Below are 16,710 nucleotides of genomic sequence, written 5' to 3'. Positions count from 1 at the left end.
TACGCACACACCCTTTTTTCGCCTTCAAGACTAAGCCTCGCCTTGTAGCTTCTTCTCACCGAATTCCTTCTCGCCTTCATTCCTAAATACTGCTCCTGCGAATTTCTTGGCATAACCATTGACCTGTAACGGCGTTTTAGATGGAATGGGATAGGTCAGGATAGGTGATAGATGGTATAGCGAGTCAGCCCCTGACCTAATCCTCCCTCTCATCTCTTTCCATCAGTAATGTGAGATAATCTTTCACTCACCTGATCTTTGAATGTGACTTTCTCTTCATTATTCGGATCAGGTTGTTCGACTACACCCCCTGATCCAGGTGCAGTAGCCGCTATATTCATCAGCCCGAACCAACATCAGTCACTTCTATCTTCCTCTTTGGTAGAAGACGATTGAGTACACTCACCCTGCTGCGCTTCAGCATGTTCCATTGGAGCTGCAGGTAAACCCGTTCCGCTAGCTACGACTGACGGAGGAACGGCCTCGTGAGGTTCGTTCGATAGGGCCGTAGGAGCCGGGTTGAGAGTGTGAGTATGTGAAGACATGTTGTTGAGTTTGTGTGGTATGCAGAGTGATGAAGATGAGGATGAGGGATGAAGAGAAGGATATGGCATTCATTCAATGATAACAAGTAATGTTTTCCATATAGCCAAGTTAGATACTCGTATTTCCTTGGGCTATGACGTCATTTCTACGACCTCATGAAAACAAAAGTATGATAAGTGACATTTCATCTACAACTGAATCAACGTCTCTTCTTCACCCTCACGAGTAGATGGTCCACCAGCGCCAGTACTGATAACTTCCTCTTCCTCTTCAGCTATATCATCGTAAGAAGATAATCCAGGCAATCTACAAACCTTTATCCCCGGAAATCCAACAATCTCCGCCAAATCCAGGAATTCCTGATTATAACCTACTTTATCAAGTTCAAGTAAATGTAAAGCAGCATGGATGAATATAGCCTTGATATGGAATCTGTCACAATCATGTTCCATCAGGTGAAAAATAGTCAGGCGGTTGATATTGTAGCTAATCCCCGAGCCCATGGTGAGGGTACGCTAAAGCTCTTTTCATATTCGTGAAGCAAGTTCATCGCTATGTCCACTTGGCTTGCACATCAAAAAAACAAAATGACTGATCAGATCTGTTGACGGACTACTTACTTACTAATAATTTGGATCCAGGAGGATCTGTTCGCTTACTGTAGAGCATAATCCACTGTGAACAACACGTTATTGATACCTACGGATACGAATTCAATTATACAGTATGATCAGCCTTATATACTCACTCCTATGTGATTACCCTCTCCCTATCAAAATACCAAAATCAAAACGCAACAAAGGGTACGAGTGAGTGGTAAACTCACCGGGTATGGTCGTAAAGGCTGATCGTATCTCTTTTCATCAACAAAGTCAATGAAGTAATACCTCGTTATACTGAAAACCAGAATACCAATACAAATTAGGTTCGATGATCTTTCTGTAAGATACCACCTCATCTTCGTATATCCTTTCTGACAATATCGATGGGAAGACCGTGCCAAGTGCGAATTGAATACCTTTACCGTATAGCTCGGTCGGAAAAGGCAGATTGAGTGGTTCAGTCATAGATTGAGATTTCATCGTTGTTAATTGGATTTACTCGACTACAGTACGAGTGTAAGATTGAGAAGTCGAGTGAAATGAAAGATGAATTAGGTTGACTCATCTCTTGATGTACGTGTTTTCATATAATATGCCTGAATATGCAACAACCCTAATTACGACTCGTCGGTTGTTGTCGTAGCTTTTTGTCATACCAACCTTAACTCGTAAAACGGAGTACTATACAAGGACAAAAAAAGTGAGTCATCAGAATGAGGGGATATCTTTGCATCTCTTCTTCTACTGTATGTTCCCTTCTTTCTGTTTCCTCGTATTGTAATTGATTCGACATCCTCGCCTATCATCCTCTCGATCATGACTAAAACCGTATCAGAATACAAATACGAACAGACCACTTCACTTCAAGGTTCAGACGTCAGGTCTACCTTCACTTCCACACCTTCATCCTCGGTATCATCCATGGGACCAAAGTTTGGACTGGCCGTGGCAGGGAAGATCGAGGTTGAATACCTCCCCGATCCAGATGAATTTCCGGGTGTTAAATTCATCTTAGATACCCTCAACCCACCTCGACTTGTTAACCGCCATTCCCACGGTCTCAATCCCAGTCCGATCTGTCGTGGGCGACTGAGGTATTTCGAGAGGGATGAACGTCATAAATGGTGGTTCACAAGATGGTTTCACCCTGCTCCGCACTGGCTCACATTCTTCTGGTACCGCTCAACAGCCGGAACGAGGGTAAGTCACTCTTAACGAATTGCTAGTGCACCGAGCCAGGATCAAAGTACTGAATTTCATCTGTACCTTAATTTAGGTATCTTGTACAAGGGAAGAACTCTGTTTTGCATGGGTTAAAGCTCTCAACGGTGCGAGATATCATCAACTGCTTTATAGTCATTCCCAGCAAATTGCCGATCGAGTTATCAAAGCTCGATATGAGAGCACGATTGAGAATCTCGCAGTGGTAGCCAAGAAAGTGAGCAACAGGTACACCCTTTTCATCCTGCTCGGTCAATGGCTGACACGATTTGGGTTCGAACAAATTTACATTTAACTTATTGTACCTCGCACAGTGGCTCTCGCTTTTCCGTAAGTCCAGTACAGTACTCCTCTTCCGATACCTCACGAGTATCGCGCATAGCTAATATCGAAATTGATATCTCTCTCAGGAGAGATCGACTGGGCGATGGGAATTTTATACAACATCCAGCTCCATCGGACCATCCCTTTGTTCTGGAGATACCACCCTGAAGAACACGATTACGATATCAGCAAGTTATCAAAATGGAAACATCGTCTCACTTGCTTATCGACCGCCGAAGACCTCACTGAATGTTTCATCTATTGTGTTAGAGAGACCATCCGATTGGACAAAAAGGGGTATGACCACGAATCCAGACAATTGGCCACTGCAATCGGATTTCCTGGCCATAAGATCTGTAAAGTTCCCGGAATCCCTGACGAGATGAGATACGATGATGATAATTCGTTGACTGGTAATTGGTAATATCACGATTTGTATACTGTGTAGAGCTGTACATCATACACTGTATCCTGTAATTTGTTGTGACTGTTTTTCCTTTTCTTCTTTCCATCGATGGAGAATGTACGTGTATATCTGATGGAAATCATTCATTATACTATACCATTGTCCATTACGAGTTATAAAGACATCATAAGTTTACGAAACATCGTCACTATCATACAGTAAAAGCAGAAAATCCATCGTCTGCACCTTCTGCACTTTGCCCGAGGCCTTCCTCTTCAATGATTATTAAGGCAGCCTCTCAGGCTCAGCATGCGTACTGGCAGGAGCCGCTCCAGGCGGTAATGGGGTCTTATCATTCTCTTGTCGGTTGACTGGCGACTGGACTTGACTGCCAGGTAAGCTCAATAAAGCTGGCGAAGCACTGTTAAGTGGACCTAACGGACTCGAGCCTAATCCCTCCGAAGCCCAGGCAGGCAGGACGGTATTTTCAGCCGTAGGATAGGAATAAGTGACACCTGTGCCGGAAGATGCGGATGTCAAAGAAGGTGATCCGGGTGGTAAGTCTGTAGTTAACGATAAAGGCTGAGCTGGGCTGATGGAATGTGAAGGAGAAGATGATTCTTGGCTTTGGCTCGTAGGAGATATCACACCTGAAGGCTGATCAGTGGTAGAGGGAGGTTGATGATCTGCTATGTAATATGCCATACCCGCACTACGCTTGTGGAAACCGCATTTCTCATAGAAAGCTATGATATCGAAATCGAAGAATCAGCATTCACGATTCTGCCCCACATTGGCAGCCGGGCAAGCATCAGGACCCAGAGTCAAGCAGGATGAGATGGTTTACATCGATTGGGATTAAGGGACTCACGCATCTTAGGTTCCTTACAATCCAAAATCACTTTATAACAACCCAGTCCCACAGCCATATCTCTAAGACCGACGACCAACCTCTGTCCCAATCCTTTACCTTGCATCGTATCAGAGACCACTATATCCTCCAAATGCCCTGAACCACCGCCATTGTTGATATGTTTCCTTTCCACGATCAGTGATCCCGATGCTACCAGTTGGTCGTTATCCTTGTTGACCATGACCAGGATGTGATAAGTCCCAGGACACGCTTTAAGATGCTGGAAAATCGCGGAATACACTGATGGAGCTAAAGCTGGCGATTCCCTTAGAGTGTTCAAGAGCTGGAAATGCGATCGGAGGAGATCCGTCGATGCCAATGGTCGGATCTACGAGAGTACTTGATGAGTATACATAGCAGATGACCAAATAGGTATGAAAACCTACATGTATATTATCTGGTAGACCTTCTTTCATACTCTTAGGTATATGTTTTGGATCAAATAACAAATCGAGTTTGTCGTCAGGAGTAAATACGCCAATTTCAACTGGATCAGGATCTGCGAATTGAGGTACTGCCAGGGGCTTAGCTGTACCGGGCTCGTTGGTGGTTGGTGCAGCGTTTGAGCTGTTATCGGAAATTATGGGGGATGTCTTGACATCAGTGGACTCCACGGGAGGCTGTGATATCTTGATCTTTGTACGAGAGCTGCCAGGTTGAGGTCCTTCATCAATGGGATGATGAGAGAGTACACCGGATCGAGACAGGGCAGGTCCAGGCGGAAGTGTTGTTGGTGCTACTACGGGGGAATCAACGCCGAAGAGCAGATCTGAAAAAGTAATGAGGTCTTCAAGAACAGTGTCCTGGTACACATGTATGAGCAAGATCGATACGGATTTCTCAGGGAGAGCTTACCTTGCCCTGATGATGTTGCATTAAAGATGTTGTGTCCGCAGGTGTTTGCTCTTGACCGAATAGGGCGGAGTCTAGATGTGATATCAGTAAGATGCACAGGGGAAACTGTATAACCTGAGCTGGACTCACTGAAAACGACCGCGAGATTCTTCGCATCCATCTTGTTCACTGAGGATTTCTGGTTGACTCGACCCAAGTGTTCTATCATGGCTTGGAAGGTAGTCTGATGAATAGGCGGTAGCCTCCTCAATCGAGCTCGAAGGGAGGAGAAATTGCTTTCGATGTGAGCTTCCCTACTTTCGGTGTATTTCACTCTTTCAGGATGAGGCAATGGGAAAACCGGCTCGGGAAGTTCTCTGAGATCTGTATGGAGAATAGCAGTCAGCTTGGCTTCTTACAGACTATTATGGAGACGATGTGTGGGCAACAGCAAGGCTAAAGCGCGGAGAGGCGAGGACAAAGTGGCGGGAAGGAGGACAAACGTAGGCGAGTCGATAAGCGAAGAAGCGAAGTCGAGCGAAGAACTCACATTGCTTAAGTACACTACCGATACTAGCCACATCATCCTTCTCATCAAAGGCAAACTTCTCTTCATCAAGCTCAATACCTTGTATCATCTTTTGCACACCAGCATGTCTACCACTAACTCTATATATCCCTTCGAGTTCCTGGCCTCGCTCATCGATCGCTGCAATCGCTTTTTCCAGAATGATAGGTGGTCTACCGTGATCTGACGAGTCTCCTCTTGTGAAATCGTAATCCGTCAAAGACACTCCGAAGATTAGGGATCTGCATGGTCCAACGTAGAAATTCTCGTATGGTATTGGTGCGATGGGTGGTGATACAAGCGATCGAAGTCTCGTACGAAACAACATCACTATAGCAGCGCGCACGATCAGTAATGATTTAGGTTTCAGTACCAAATGGGATTGAATACATTGAACCGAACATCACTCACTATCTTGTTCAAGATTGATACCCTCGATAGCTTCTTTCGCAACTTCCGTAGCTTGAGCGTTGGTAGCCGCCGTACCATACATAGCATCGATATAGCTCTCTAGGGCAAATCTCAATTTCTTGCTTAATTCATCATTAAAGGTTTCCAAGCTGTTCATGGCGGAAGCGTGGAGCTTCTCCCTCCTCAATCTCAGGGATTCTAAGTGGAAGATACCAGTTCTATAGGCTTTATCTGCTTCGTCCGCATCCCTTTTCACTCTGACAGCTCTCATCGCCGATAATGCTTTCTGGTTGCTGTTGTTGGGTCCTCCCGCACCGGTTCCTCGTCTTTGCAGATTTCCACTTCCACCCAAATCTCCATCTCCTCCACCAACAATAATATAATCATCTTTATCTTTATCTTTATCCTTATCTTTGTCGCCACCTAGCTTCTGTATGAATGCCGAGAACCCTTTCTTACTTTGTTGCGCTATATCATTCAATACATCTTTACCCTTACTCTCTCCACCAGAGGCTGATCCAGCCCTTAGCCGATTGACTTTTTTATCTTCTCGACCTGCGTGGACGGGCTCGGGCTGAGGTAGCGCAGGATTGCTCATAGCAGGTAATGGGGGAGTGGAAATGGGTGGAGAAGTGTACGATGGACCTGCAGGTACGGCAAATGGATGTTCATGTAATGGTGTATTGGCTGGGGATGGTGGTGAGGGAGTGGAAAGTAGTCGTGCTTGCATCGCTATAGCGTGTTCTTGACGTTTATGATCCTATCGTGCGCATCTCATCAGAGACTACGACTTGAGTGTGATACCAACTGAAGACATACCTCCAATGCCTGACATTTCTGATAATATGATTTCTTCAATTTGGGTAAATGGGATCTAGCGTGATCATCGTACGCCTGGCGGGAAGAAAGCGGATGTTGATTAGCTCTATGACTGAGATGAACTCCAAAGATCATATACCTCATTGGCCAGCTTCATATTGTCCTTCAGAACCCCTCTTATACGAGTTTGTTCTTCCTGGACAATCACTCAAATCACATCAGCTATCATGCTACCTTGTTACGGGATCAACTCACCTTTAGCTTGACGAGTTCCTTCATGACATCCTCTCTTAACGCTCCGACCATAGCTTCCCTCGACTGTATTTCTCTTTGCGTATAATCCCTGACTTCTTGCCATGCTTTACGAGCAGTCGTTCTATTCTGCTTCCTGTTGTGACCGGGTCTAGCACAATGCTGAGATAAGCAGGTGCACACAAAGCGTGACAAGAGGGGAGGCATACAACTTACTCATCATGCAAGGTATCGATAGCTACGCTCCTATCGTGTAGTCTCGTGAGGTTCTCTATGTACTGCTCCTCCACTCGTATACGATCTTGGAAGAAGGATATGTAATGTTCGTCCTCTGATATCTTATGCTATATGTGAGTGCAAGGTCAGCATTTCCTATTTCCTGGATCTTTCAACCCCTATGTGAGTTGAACGACATGTGAACACTCACCTTGAACTCCCTCAGCACATCAAATCCAGCCTCGTATCTCTTCAATCCATGACCCAGCCCATGTCCTCCACCATGTAGACTAGCATTGAGCGAAGTGGATGATCCACCCAGATCACCGGATGGATAAGCGTAAGCCATACCTGATTCTCTGTTCCAGCTGTCTACGTGCTCAGTGCGAGTCGGTAGCAAGCTGTGAGAGTGTAATGGAGAGTATGAAGGATATATATGTGGGAAATGACGGGAAGGGGGATGGATGACATATAATGACAACGAGGTTTATCACTGTCTCAGGGTAAATGAAATTCAGTTCCAACTCCGGAATCAATTGCTCTCATAACGACATAACCGTAGTTGATAACCACGCAGCTATCTCGGCATCATGCTATAAGTAGATCACTGCAGACTGCGGAGATGACGATCCACTCAAGACCTCGTCGGTGATCTTCAAGGGAGCATAGCTTTGGAACAGACAGGCAGGGAGTCATGCCGTTTGCACGGGGAGGCGATACAGTAAGGTGAAGCTGTCAGGTTCTTCTTTGACAAAGCGAAAGTGGCAGTCTTGGCACATAGACTGGTGACAAGTCAGTCACACATGTCGACGTCGAAGGTGAGGATCAAATACCAGCACATTCAATGACGTAGCCAGGCTCGTCTCCTTCAACGGCCAGCGTGAAGGAAATGTCATCTTAGTGAGGTGTCTCAGATCTCAGAGTCGTGCGCGATGGTGAACATTCGTAATCAGCCAACAATTCCAAGACATTTCATTTCATCATCAGTCGACACTACAGTTCAGTAGGTCGATACATAATTCTCTCCTTAATCATTGTTTGCGTTTTCTCTTTCTCTTTCTCTCATCAAATTCATCTCACACACATATACTCATTTCGACCGTACGAAGAGATAAGTGGTACCGATCGTTCGGCGTGAGGGTGAAGTTATTTACCACCGCTCATGGCTTCGCTTTGGTTGTCCGCAAAGTTACTACCGGCGGAGACATCACCGATATCAGATTGCCAGTCGGCGGCGGCGGAGCCTATGGAGTCCATCATTAGGTTTCGGTAAGCTACGGCCTATGCTGCTCGTTATCCTCCCATAGCAGCACTCTGCAGAGTGGCAAATAACCCTCCGGCTGCAGCTGCCCCTCCAGCAGCTTGCGCTCCAGCTGCGATTGAGCCTGCATCATGTTCATATTCACCTCCATATCAGCCACATCTACACTCGTGAATGAAGCGATGGCGCGACTCAACAGCGGCTGGACCTAAGGACGTGAACCCCAATGCTCCCAAAACCGGAACAGCGACCAATGTTGGAACCGGGATGACCAAACCCGTAATTGCGAAGAACGCCACTTTGCCTGAGTTCTTCACCCATCCTCTAGCACCTCCTTGACTATTGAGTTGCTCTTGGCTCTTCACTTCATTAGGCTTATAATTCTCGGCTTCAGGATGAAGTTGCTCTACTGGTGTAATCTCCTGTTTTTGCTCGCTAGCTGGTGCCGTGATTTCGTTGATCAAGATCGACGGTGAAGTGACATCGTTTCCATGAATCTCTTCATCTTGAATATTCACTGCTCGTCTCGAATCTCTTCAATTTCGCAGCAGATAGATGTGTTCGTCATAGTCAAACCAGTCTTTGATGTGATTTTGAGAATAGCAATAGTAAGAATCACTCAAATCCAGGATGCTGAAGATGATTCCGATTACTGTACATAGGAGCCTCCCACGATCGAAGCACAGACCATCTAAAGTGGAGGTCAGAACGAAATTTGAAATTTGATCGGCGACCACCGGATTTGTCACCCGCGTTTCACTTTTTTCCAACATCTTTGAAAGTCGCTTACACTCAAATACTCAGCAAGTCAGCTTTCTATCTACGGCCATAGAAGGTAAAAAGCACCGCATCCCGTCCGCTCTGCGCAGTATAAGTTACCTATCGCTCGGTTAGTACCAAGGTGGGGGACCACTTGGGAATCCCGGGTGCTGTAGTTTTTGTTGATGAAGAGGTGTGGTCCGTTGGAAAGCGTCGTGGATCCTGTCTGCCCTTTGGCGGATTTGAAAGACCCGAGTATAGGGAGGGAATGGTGCTGACCAGGCTGTAACCTTCTTGAACCCGTTTGACTCTTAATGCACTCATCCACTGGACGCGACAATATCCGACATCTGCCTGCACAGGCCAGAGCGGGTGCGATGTCTCGGCGACTATGATACCTTTAATGTTCCCAACCGGCACTGGTGCAAATTCGAATTATGCAGTTAACAGGATTGGTGAACTTCCTGCGGCGTCTTTAGGTAAATCCCAGTCATCAACTCACAACATGATTGCGCTGTGTCGAAAATGAGTATGCTCAGGGACGTTCCTATTTCTGGAGGTTTCTCTTTTTGGTGCGAGCCTTTACGCGAAAACGCCTTTTTAACGAAACGTATTTTCATTTTAGATGAGTTACCAGTTTTTTTAGTCCAGACGATCTCAACTTTATCACGCCCCGCCGTGATGCTAAAAAACACATTCTCGATATAGGCCACTCAGATGAGGTTACTCCTTCCTAGTATCTCCCCAAGACAATTTGCTCAGAGGCTTACTGTCCGTCTGGCATTGTACAACTTTCTTTTTGTTCGTTGTTTTGGGAAGATGAACAGACGGACAAACAGACTCAAAGCCACCAAAGCCACAGATACGAAACACGGAGTGACACTGGATTATGGATGACCCGGAAGTAACTTCCACTGACCAGAGTGTAATTGTGCGAGATCACCTCTATTAAATATCGGAAGCTTCTTGCCTATCTTGCTCACATTACTTCATCGCCGAAGTGCCGACAAAAGGTGGTATCACCTCGTCATGCATTGCCGAAAGACCAAGTGTTGAATTGTGATTATGCAATCAGTCTCATCGAGAATGTCACCCTCGAAAAGCTTAGCGTCGCTCTAATTTCAAGCTATGACGGCAAGCTCCGCATTTTTTTGTGATCTTGTGAGGAGGAGCCGATGCTATCGACTGCGGGTGAGGTGAGATCACGAGATTATGTAGCGAAATGCCACTGGCGCTCTTACGAACACTAAGATCTTGCTATCGATGCGGAGTGGAGCTTCCCGAGGGCCTGGAGGGCGGGAGTCATAGCGCCTTCAATTTTTGATGCGAATGTGCACTGACTTACCCAACGATAAGTGCACAACAGGTCGATCTGTGTAGGTGCATATCGACCGCACGGTCGTGTGAGAGAACAACAAGTTGATCACGTTCTCGATGGCATCTACGCAACCTTCTGATGATGATGTTTCCAGAAGCACGCCTAAATCTGTGCCGAGTAAGATGTGGCGTTCTCAAAGTATCGCCATATTGCAATTTGGCTGACAGCTGAAAATACCTTACAGTTCCAGAAGATCAAGTGTTGACGCCACTTGTGTAATAAACCTCAGGGTTGGTGGAATAAGGTTAACATATTAAGAAGCAAAAAGCCACAAAAAAGCCACACATAATCGTGAAAGTTCTCATGGATGAACTGTAAATGGCTAGATTGAAAAGTTGCGTATCACAGGGTAAAGACCGAGACTCTTTGTATTCAGGGATTTTATAGGTAAAATAGACTTTTATTTCGTTTCGTTTGTGACCCACCGCAACTGGACCACAGTCGGTGGGGCATACCTCTACTTCATTTTACTGGTACCAAGGCCGCCCAATTTAGCGTTTGGTCACCACACCTTATTTCACCCTGTGAGATGTCTTTCAGAGCAAAGCAGTTGCCAAGGTGAATGTCTTATCGTTGACCGGCGGAAATGTCTTGTGTTAAAATCGGTTCGATGCCGTATTAGGCAGAAACCTCAGAACCATCTCATGAGTTTGTTTTGCGCTAAACAATTTCCTTCCAAGCACGAAAAGACGAACAAGGATGGACGAAGTGCCCTACCCCCCCCCTTTCCCCCCCAGCTCTGGGTTTTGGCTTACTCAGGGTTCGAAGAAATGATAGCCTAAAATACCTCCACAATTCATTAATCTGGATACGGAGAAGACCTAAAACAAAGATGTGAACGTGAAGATGAAGGTGAACGCAGCAAGAGGTATTGGATAGGATGTGATTAACAAGGTACGATATTTACGATCATAACGATCCCATTGGAGATTTTAGTGTCAAATCTTACTTTCTGACCTGAACCGTTGTGATATCACAGTACCGTTGTAGTAGTAACCGTAATCCTTGGTCGTCAATCAGTTGGACAGAATCCTATGTTTCTCTCAATTGCGAAAGAGAGATGTTGTCTCTAATTTGGCTCTGATACATGCCTCTCCTCACTTTTCACTGCGAACCGCAGGTACTATCATAGGTGAATTCCTACGTCCTCCGTCGACATCTGAAATACCAAACATCGTAAAATACGCCTCTTTATTCAATTCATTTGTCCAAACCTCAGTACACTGTACCTCGGACCCATTCCTGTAATCCCAACCGCAGTCTCATTGTATGAGTCCAGAATCCCCTCAATACCAATAGTCACAAGGATTACACTCGAACTCACACCCAAACTCAAATTCGCACTCAACTCAATAGAAAGGTTGTTGCTCTGTAACTGGATTAGAATTGGTTGTATGACTCCCAATCTTTCAATCAAATCACCAACCCGCCTCTTTTGTCATTGACACTCTTAGAAAGAAAGAAAGAAAGAAGGAAAAGAAGAAGCGATTGTTACCGATTAATAGGATTGGGATTGATTATAACAACCCCATACTGAATTCCCGACTTGATAATCGTTCCCCTTTTTCCTTTCCTGGTCAATATCAACATCGTTCGTTCTTTCCCCCCTTTTCGATTCTTGAACATTCGATAAAGTAACACTGCAGACATAACGGGAAAGGATTAACAAGTATCACCTTGACCTTGAACTACGTCTGAAATATAATCCAAATCAAGTCCATCCCCACACCTCAACGGTAATCCAACTACTTTTGGTATATATTCATTGGCCGGGCCAAATCAAAATCAAAATCCAACCCCAAAGGACGCTTTTGACGACATCACACGATAAGATATCGGGTTAAGGATAATACGAATAAGATATTATAATTTAGACTGGCTTAGAAAGAAACGATTTACAGTACTATCTTCTTTGGGATATACCCGGTAGATCACTGACGGAGAAGGCAGGTCAACATCCCCACCGAAGTGCACTTCGCCTAAAGTCATCCGTGCATTAAGGTGTATAAAGAGGGCTTGAAGTTTATTGGATACTCGATCTTCTCCTCCATCCATCAATACAGACTCAAGCCATTCAAATACATTTACATATCAACCAGACAAACCACAGCCACTCCCTCAACTTAATTTCATCAAGATGCCCTCCAACACTTTCGCTACCTCAGGACGTGATCTCGTCGGACACCGAATCGACAATGGTCGACTTGAATTCCTCTCGACCCTTGGTGTTGGTGCCTATGGTGTAGTCTACCTCGCTGTAGATTTACATGCTCCTCGACCGGTTTACCTTGCTGTCAAATGCCTCCTCCGAGCTGGATTGGATTCCAGACAACGTCATTTCCAGAGAAGAGAAATCGCTTTACATCAATTAGCCTCGAGGCATCCCAACGTAGTCACCTTGCATAAGGTGTTGGAAGAAGGTGAATTCATTTTTGTGATCATGGATTTCTGCGACGAGGGTGATTTGTTTGGAATGATCACCGAAAAACAACGGGTAAGTCGAGTCATATCATTTCAGTTTACTTGAAACAAGCTGACAAACAATGTATCAGTACCTCGGCAATGATTACTTGATCAAAAAGATCTTCTTACAAATCATCGACGCCGTAGATTACTGTCACCGAATGGGAATATTCCATCGGGATCTTAAACCTGAAAACATCCTGTGTACCCAGAACGGCGAAAGGATATGTATCGCCGATTTCGGATTAGCCACTTCCGAGAGGCATTCGACGGATTTCGGCTGTGGATCGACCTTCTACTTATCGCCAGAATGCCAAGGTGGCTTATTCGAAAGATTAGAATCTTATTCTACTGAGACTAACGATATTTGGTCATTAGGTGTGATACTGGTGAACTTGACTTGTGGTAGAAATCCATGGAGACAGGCTTGCCCAAATGACGAAACTTTCCGAGCATACGTGCATAATCCAGATTTCCTCCGAACCATCTTACCCATATCGAAAGCTACCAATCGGATCCTCAAAGGACTCTTCGCTTTAGAACCCAGAGATAGAACACCCCTCAAAGTACTTAGAGAACAGATATTGCGAGTGGAGATATTCTCAATGACTGACGACGAGCTGAAGACTGCTCATTCGGCTGCTCGAGCTGCTGCTGCTGCTGTCCGACAAGTCGCTCCTGCTCCTGCTCCACCCGTACATGTCGCCCCTCCTGCTGCTCCAGTCAAGACTTCCCCTCGAGTGGCCGTTCCGGTCACGATCGACGAAGATGCAGAATTGGACGAATTCGCCCATCAACATGCTCAGAGGAAACATTGTGCCAATGCACCAAGATACAACAACCGCGGAGAGCCAGAAGAAGCTGCCACTTTATCATCTTGGTCTTCCGGTTCATCAACCTACGCTACTTTATCTCAAGCGCAAATTGATAAACACGTATTTGCTCAAATTGATTTCTCTAAAGTAAATGTCGTTGGCGTCAACGCCACTGCAAATTCGTCATTGGAATCTACCGAAACACCAGCATTGATAGCAGGAGAAGTACAGGATCCTTTGGATATATACCGTACGAGTCCTCGATCATCTTCATCTGGTGATATCTCATTGCCTCCCACACCCGAGTTCTCACCTGTTGATAATACCTCTACTCGCCCAAGACCGATCAATACCAAAGGTAATCAACAGCTCACTAGGCCCGACCTATTACATGTCAACATGAATCCTCAAAGTCCATTGAGTGGTGAATTCATCCTTTAATCCGGTTTTTCCTTTCTTCTTTGCATCAGCATATGTTGGTTTTAGTATGGTTGTCATTGTCGTTGTTATAGATAGATATATGGACATAAACCAGTCATGTCATGTCATTGTCATCATCTTATTGTAGCTTCTTGCAAATCTATTATATATAAGTTAGTCAATCTACATTGGAGACTCGTGTATACGACTTCCGGCTCTTCTCTAATCTTTCTTGATCTTCATCATATGTAGCACTTTTTTCTTGTATCAGATATAGACGACTCATTTCTAATGGTATACATTGCATTAAATGTATAGATCTATAATTACCTGTACCGTCTAGTGAAATTTGCAGCACAATCCTTGTCCAGTAAACAAAGCGTCTTCGAACTTGACGCTCCCAGCGGGACCTTCACCAGTCTAGTTGGAATAGTGAGCCAACAATTTCGGATCAAGTGCCCATACTGTAGCGTACAGCCTTATTGTTGCGCCATACCGTTGAGTATGGTGCGGGTTATTACTGTTCTCAACTCGTTTGTTACTTGTCATTTTTTCAAGTCTGCTCGACACACTGGGGCACTATAGCGAACTTCGCATCAGCTCCGAGCTCAAGTGACGGACTATCCGCATTGAATCCCTGAGATTGGTTGAGCAAAGGATGCAGTGCTATGTTTCATCCATCTCAATCCCCTCGGCATCTGGGGCCAAGTCTTATGACTCATCGAGCCTCCGACAAAACTTGCAGATCGTGAGGATGGACGGAGGAGGGAAAGCGATGAAAGTGGGAAGTTGACATTGAAAGTCATAAGTCCGATGTGCAAACAGATTCTCACTATATACATTCAAGTTCCTTTGGTAAGATCGAGAAGATACTAGCCTGGCATCTCTGATCTCAAATGATATACATCCAGATATGCACATATACGTACATCCTTGTATTGCAGGTCAGATCATCGAGAGGTCGCATACACTAAGTACGAAGCAAATGACTGAAGACGATATTCGGCATAAAGGAACGCAGCAAAATCATAGAACAGCGATGAGACTACATCTTGGTGTACTAAGAACAAATGAAGAATGGAGTAGCTTATTGTCGACACAAAGTATCAGATGACTTGTTACTGACACCATCAACACCGCATCGAGTAGTCTGGTCTGGGTAGTCCGGTTCCTGAGCGGCAAACCAACCAAGCAACCCAACTCCGAAGTGCCAAGGTATTCCGTAATGCCATCATCATCAAAACTAAAACCCACTGCATCAACCATCTGCATTCTCCGCTTGCATAGCCCCGGGAGCTGCTAGTGCTCATCTTGCCTCATATACTACCTTTGTAGTTGCTGCTACCTTTGCGATCATGGGTCCGAAGAGGTATATAAAGGATCGTGACGGGGAACGATGCCCAGCCTTCAGCTCATCTTCAGTGTTATAGAACAAGAGTCGTCAACACAATAATCAATCAAAACACCTACAGTCATTCATATCAATCGAATCATTGAACAACGGGAGTTTCAATCATGTCTTCTTCATATGTTACCTCTTCAGGTCCCAAGATCCGATATGCATTATTTGTGAAGGTCTCTCCTTCACTCGATTTTCAAAAGTAAACAAAAAGCTGAAATCATTTGGCCTGTAGGGCATTACCACCATCATCTTCATCCTCTCTTTACTCCTCAACCTCCTCTTGCCGGGATTCGGTTACGACTCTATTGGATTCATCAATCTCTGGGTTTATGTATTCATCGGTCTGATTATGTTATCTACTACCCGCCCGCTATCTACTTCGCTCTTAAGAACAGAAGATCAAGGTTTGATCAAGCTGGTGGGGAAGTAGCTGTGGGAGTATTGATCACCATTTCTTGGTTAGGTATGTTAATCGATCTCATTACTATCAGAACAAGATTCACCCAAGCTGACCTTTGGTTTCATCTCTCTGGGCGGATGCAGCATGCGTGATTGTCCAACTCATCTTCACATCTTGGGAACTATGCGACGACCCCGATTCAGGTTTCTACACTGGTGGAGAAGGGTGTCAAGCTGGCGCCATCGCCTTCTCAGTGTTGTTCTTCCTTAACTTGTTGATCCATTTCGGTTGGACTACATGGATCATCGTCTTGGTCCACAGGAGAAGTAACAACAAGAAAGAGAGAGATGAAGTATATAAGATCTCTACTCATGTCTTGGTCAAAGGGGGTTCGGCCCAGATCGAGCATGTTAAAATCTCAGACGTGGACGAAGAGGGCTTGTATAATCTGAGATCGTAAGATATTATATTCATCAATCCAGTCAGTGTAGCACGTATCCATTAGTATCGTTACATAAACTATCTATAATTCCTCTTACTTGTAACAATAATGATACTCAGTGTAATCTTCACTCTCTTATTTTCGATCGCCGATAAGGTCTGGTACTTTATATTATGTATAATACATATATATGACACGCGCTCCATGATTCTAATTGAACCTTTCATACTCTCTTGATGAGTGAGAATACAAAGCTGT

At 45.0% G+C, this 16,710-nt stretch overlaps 7 protein-coding genes and 1 non-coding gene across 8 annotated transcripts; 4 read left to right on the top strand and 4 right to left on the bottom strand.

The window, feature by feature from the left end:
* Positions 1-30: 30 nt before the first annotated feature.
* On the bottom strand, positions 31-545 carry I203_105205 (uncharacterized protein; the record flags this gene model as incomplete). Its single annotated transcript, XM_019144374.1, has 3 exons — positions 31-123; positions 252-331; positions 407-545. The coding sequence occupies 3 exons, from the start codon at positions 543-545 to the stop codon at positions 31-33; spliced, it is 312 nt and encodes a 103-aa protein (XP_019005709.1).
* A 189-nt stretch (positions 546-734) lies between these two features.
* Positions 735-1,077, bottom strand: I203_105204 (uncharacterized protein; the record flags this gene model as incomplete). Its single annotated transcript, XM_019144373.1, has 2 exons — positions 735-978; positions 1,061-1,077. The coding sequence occupies 2 exons, from the start codon at positions 1,075-1,077 to the stop codon at positions 735-737; spliced, it is 261 nt and encodes an 86-aa protein (XP_019005708.1).
* An 887-nt stretch (positions 1,078-1,964) lies between these two features.
* On the top strand, positions 1,965-3,117 carry I203_105203 (uncharacterized protein; the record flags this gene model as incomplete). The annotated part of the gene is made up of 4 exons (XM_019144372.1): positions 1,965-2,348; positions 2,425-2,586; positions 2,684-2,699; positions 2,780-3,117. 4 exons carry the CDS (start codon positions 1,965-1,967, stop codon positions 3,115-3,117), a joined length of 900 nt encoding a protein of 299 aa, XP_019005707.1.
* A 267-nt stretch (positions 3,118-3,384) lies between these two features.
* Positions 3,385-7,461, bottom strand: I203_105202 (uncharacterized protein; the record flags this gene model as incomplete). The annotated part of the gene is made up of 12 exons (XM_019144371.1): positions 3,385-3,845; positions 3,971-4,340; positions 4,399-4,815; positions 4,868-4,938; positions 4,997-5,230; positions 5,397-5,744; positions 5,826-6,585; positions 6,645-6,719; positions 6,784-6,840; positions 6,900-7,047; positions 7,113-7,240; positions 7,324-7,461. The coding sequence occupies 12 exons, from the start codon at positions 7,459-7,461 to the stop codon at positions 3,385-3,387; spliced, it is 3,207 nt and encodes a 1,068-aa protein (XP_019005706.1).
* A 797-nt stretch (positions 7,462-8,258) lies between these two features.
* I203_105201 (uncharacterized protein) lies at positions 8,259-9,146 on the bottom strand (the record flags this gene model as incomplete). The annotated part of the gene is made up of 4 exons (XM_019144370.1): positions 8,259-8,356; positions 8,426-8,497; positions 8,582-8,890; positions 9,062-9,146. The coding sequence occupies 4 exons, from the start codon at positions 9,144-9,146 to the stop codon at positions 8,259-8,261; spliced, it is 564 nt and encodes a 187-aa protein (XP_019005705.1).
* Positions 9,147-9,194: 48 nt separating this feature from the next.
* Positions 9,195-9,310, top strand: I203_105200. Its single transcript, XR_002021876.2, has one exon. It is a non-coding gene; the product is annotated as a 5S ribosomal RNA (ribosomal RNA).
* Positions 9,311-12,647: 3,337 nt separating this feature from the next.
* Positions 12,648-14,229, top strand: I203_105199 (uncharacterized protein; the record flags this gene model as incomplete). Its single annotated transcript, XM_019144369.1, has 2 exons — positions 12,648-13,004; positions 13,063-14,229. 2 exons carry the CDS (start codon positions 12,648-12,650, stop codon positions 14,227-14,229), a joined length of 1,524 nt encoding a protein of 507 aa, XP_019005704.1.
* A 1,494-nt stretch (positions 14,230-15,723) lies between these two features.
* On the top strand, positions 15,724-16,470 carry I203_105198 (uncharacterized protein; the record flags this gene model as incomplete). The annotated part of the gene is made up of 4 exons (XM_019144368.1): positions 15,724-15,777; positions 15,843-15,935; positions 16,001-16,073; positions 16,154-16,470. The coding sequence occupies 4 exons, from the start codon at positions 15,724-15,726 to the stop codon at positions 16,468-16,470; spliced, it is 537 nt and encodes a 178-aa protein (XP_019005703.1).
* Positions 16,471-16,710: the final 240 nt, after the last annotated feature.

The sequence above is a fragment of the Kwoniella mangroviensis genome (assembly GCF_000507465.2).
Source record: "Kwoniella mangroviensis CBS 8507 chromosome 1 map unlocalized Ctg02, whole genome shotgun sequence".
NCBI classification, from domain to species: Eukaryota; Fungi; Basidiomycota; class Tremellomycetes; order Tremellales; family Cryptococcaceae; genus Kwoniella; species Kwoniella mangrovensis.
Note: the sequence above shows the minus strand (reverse complement) of the source record. Positions and strands in the feature narration are given on the sequence as shown.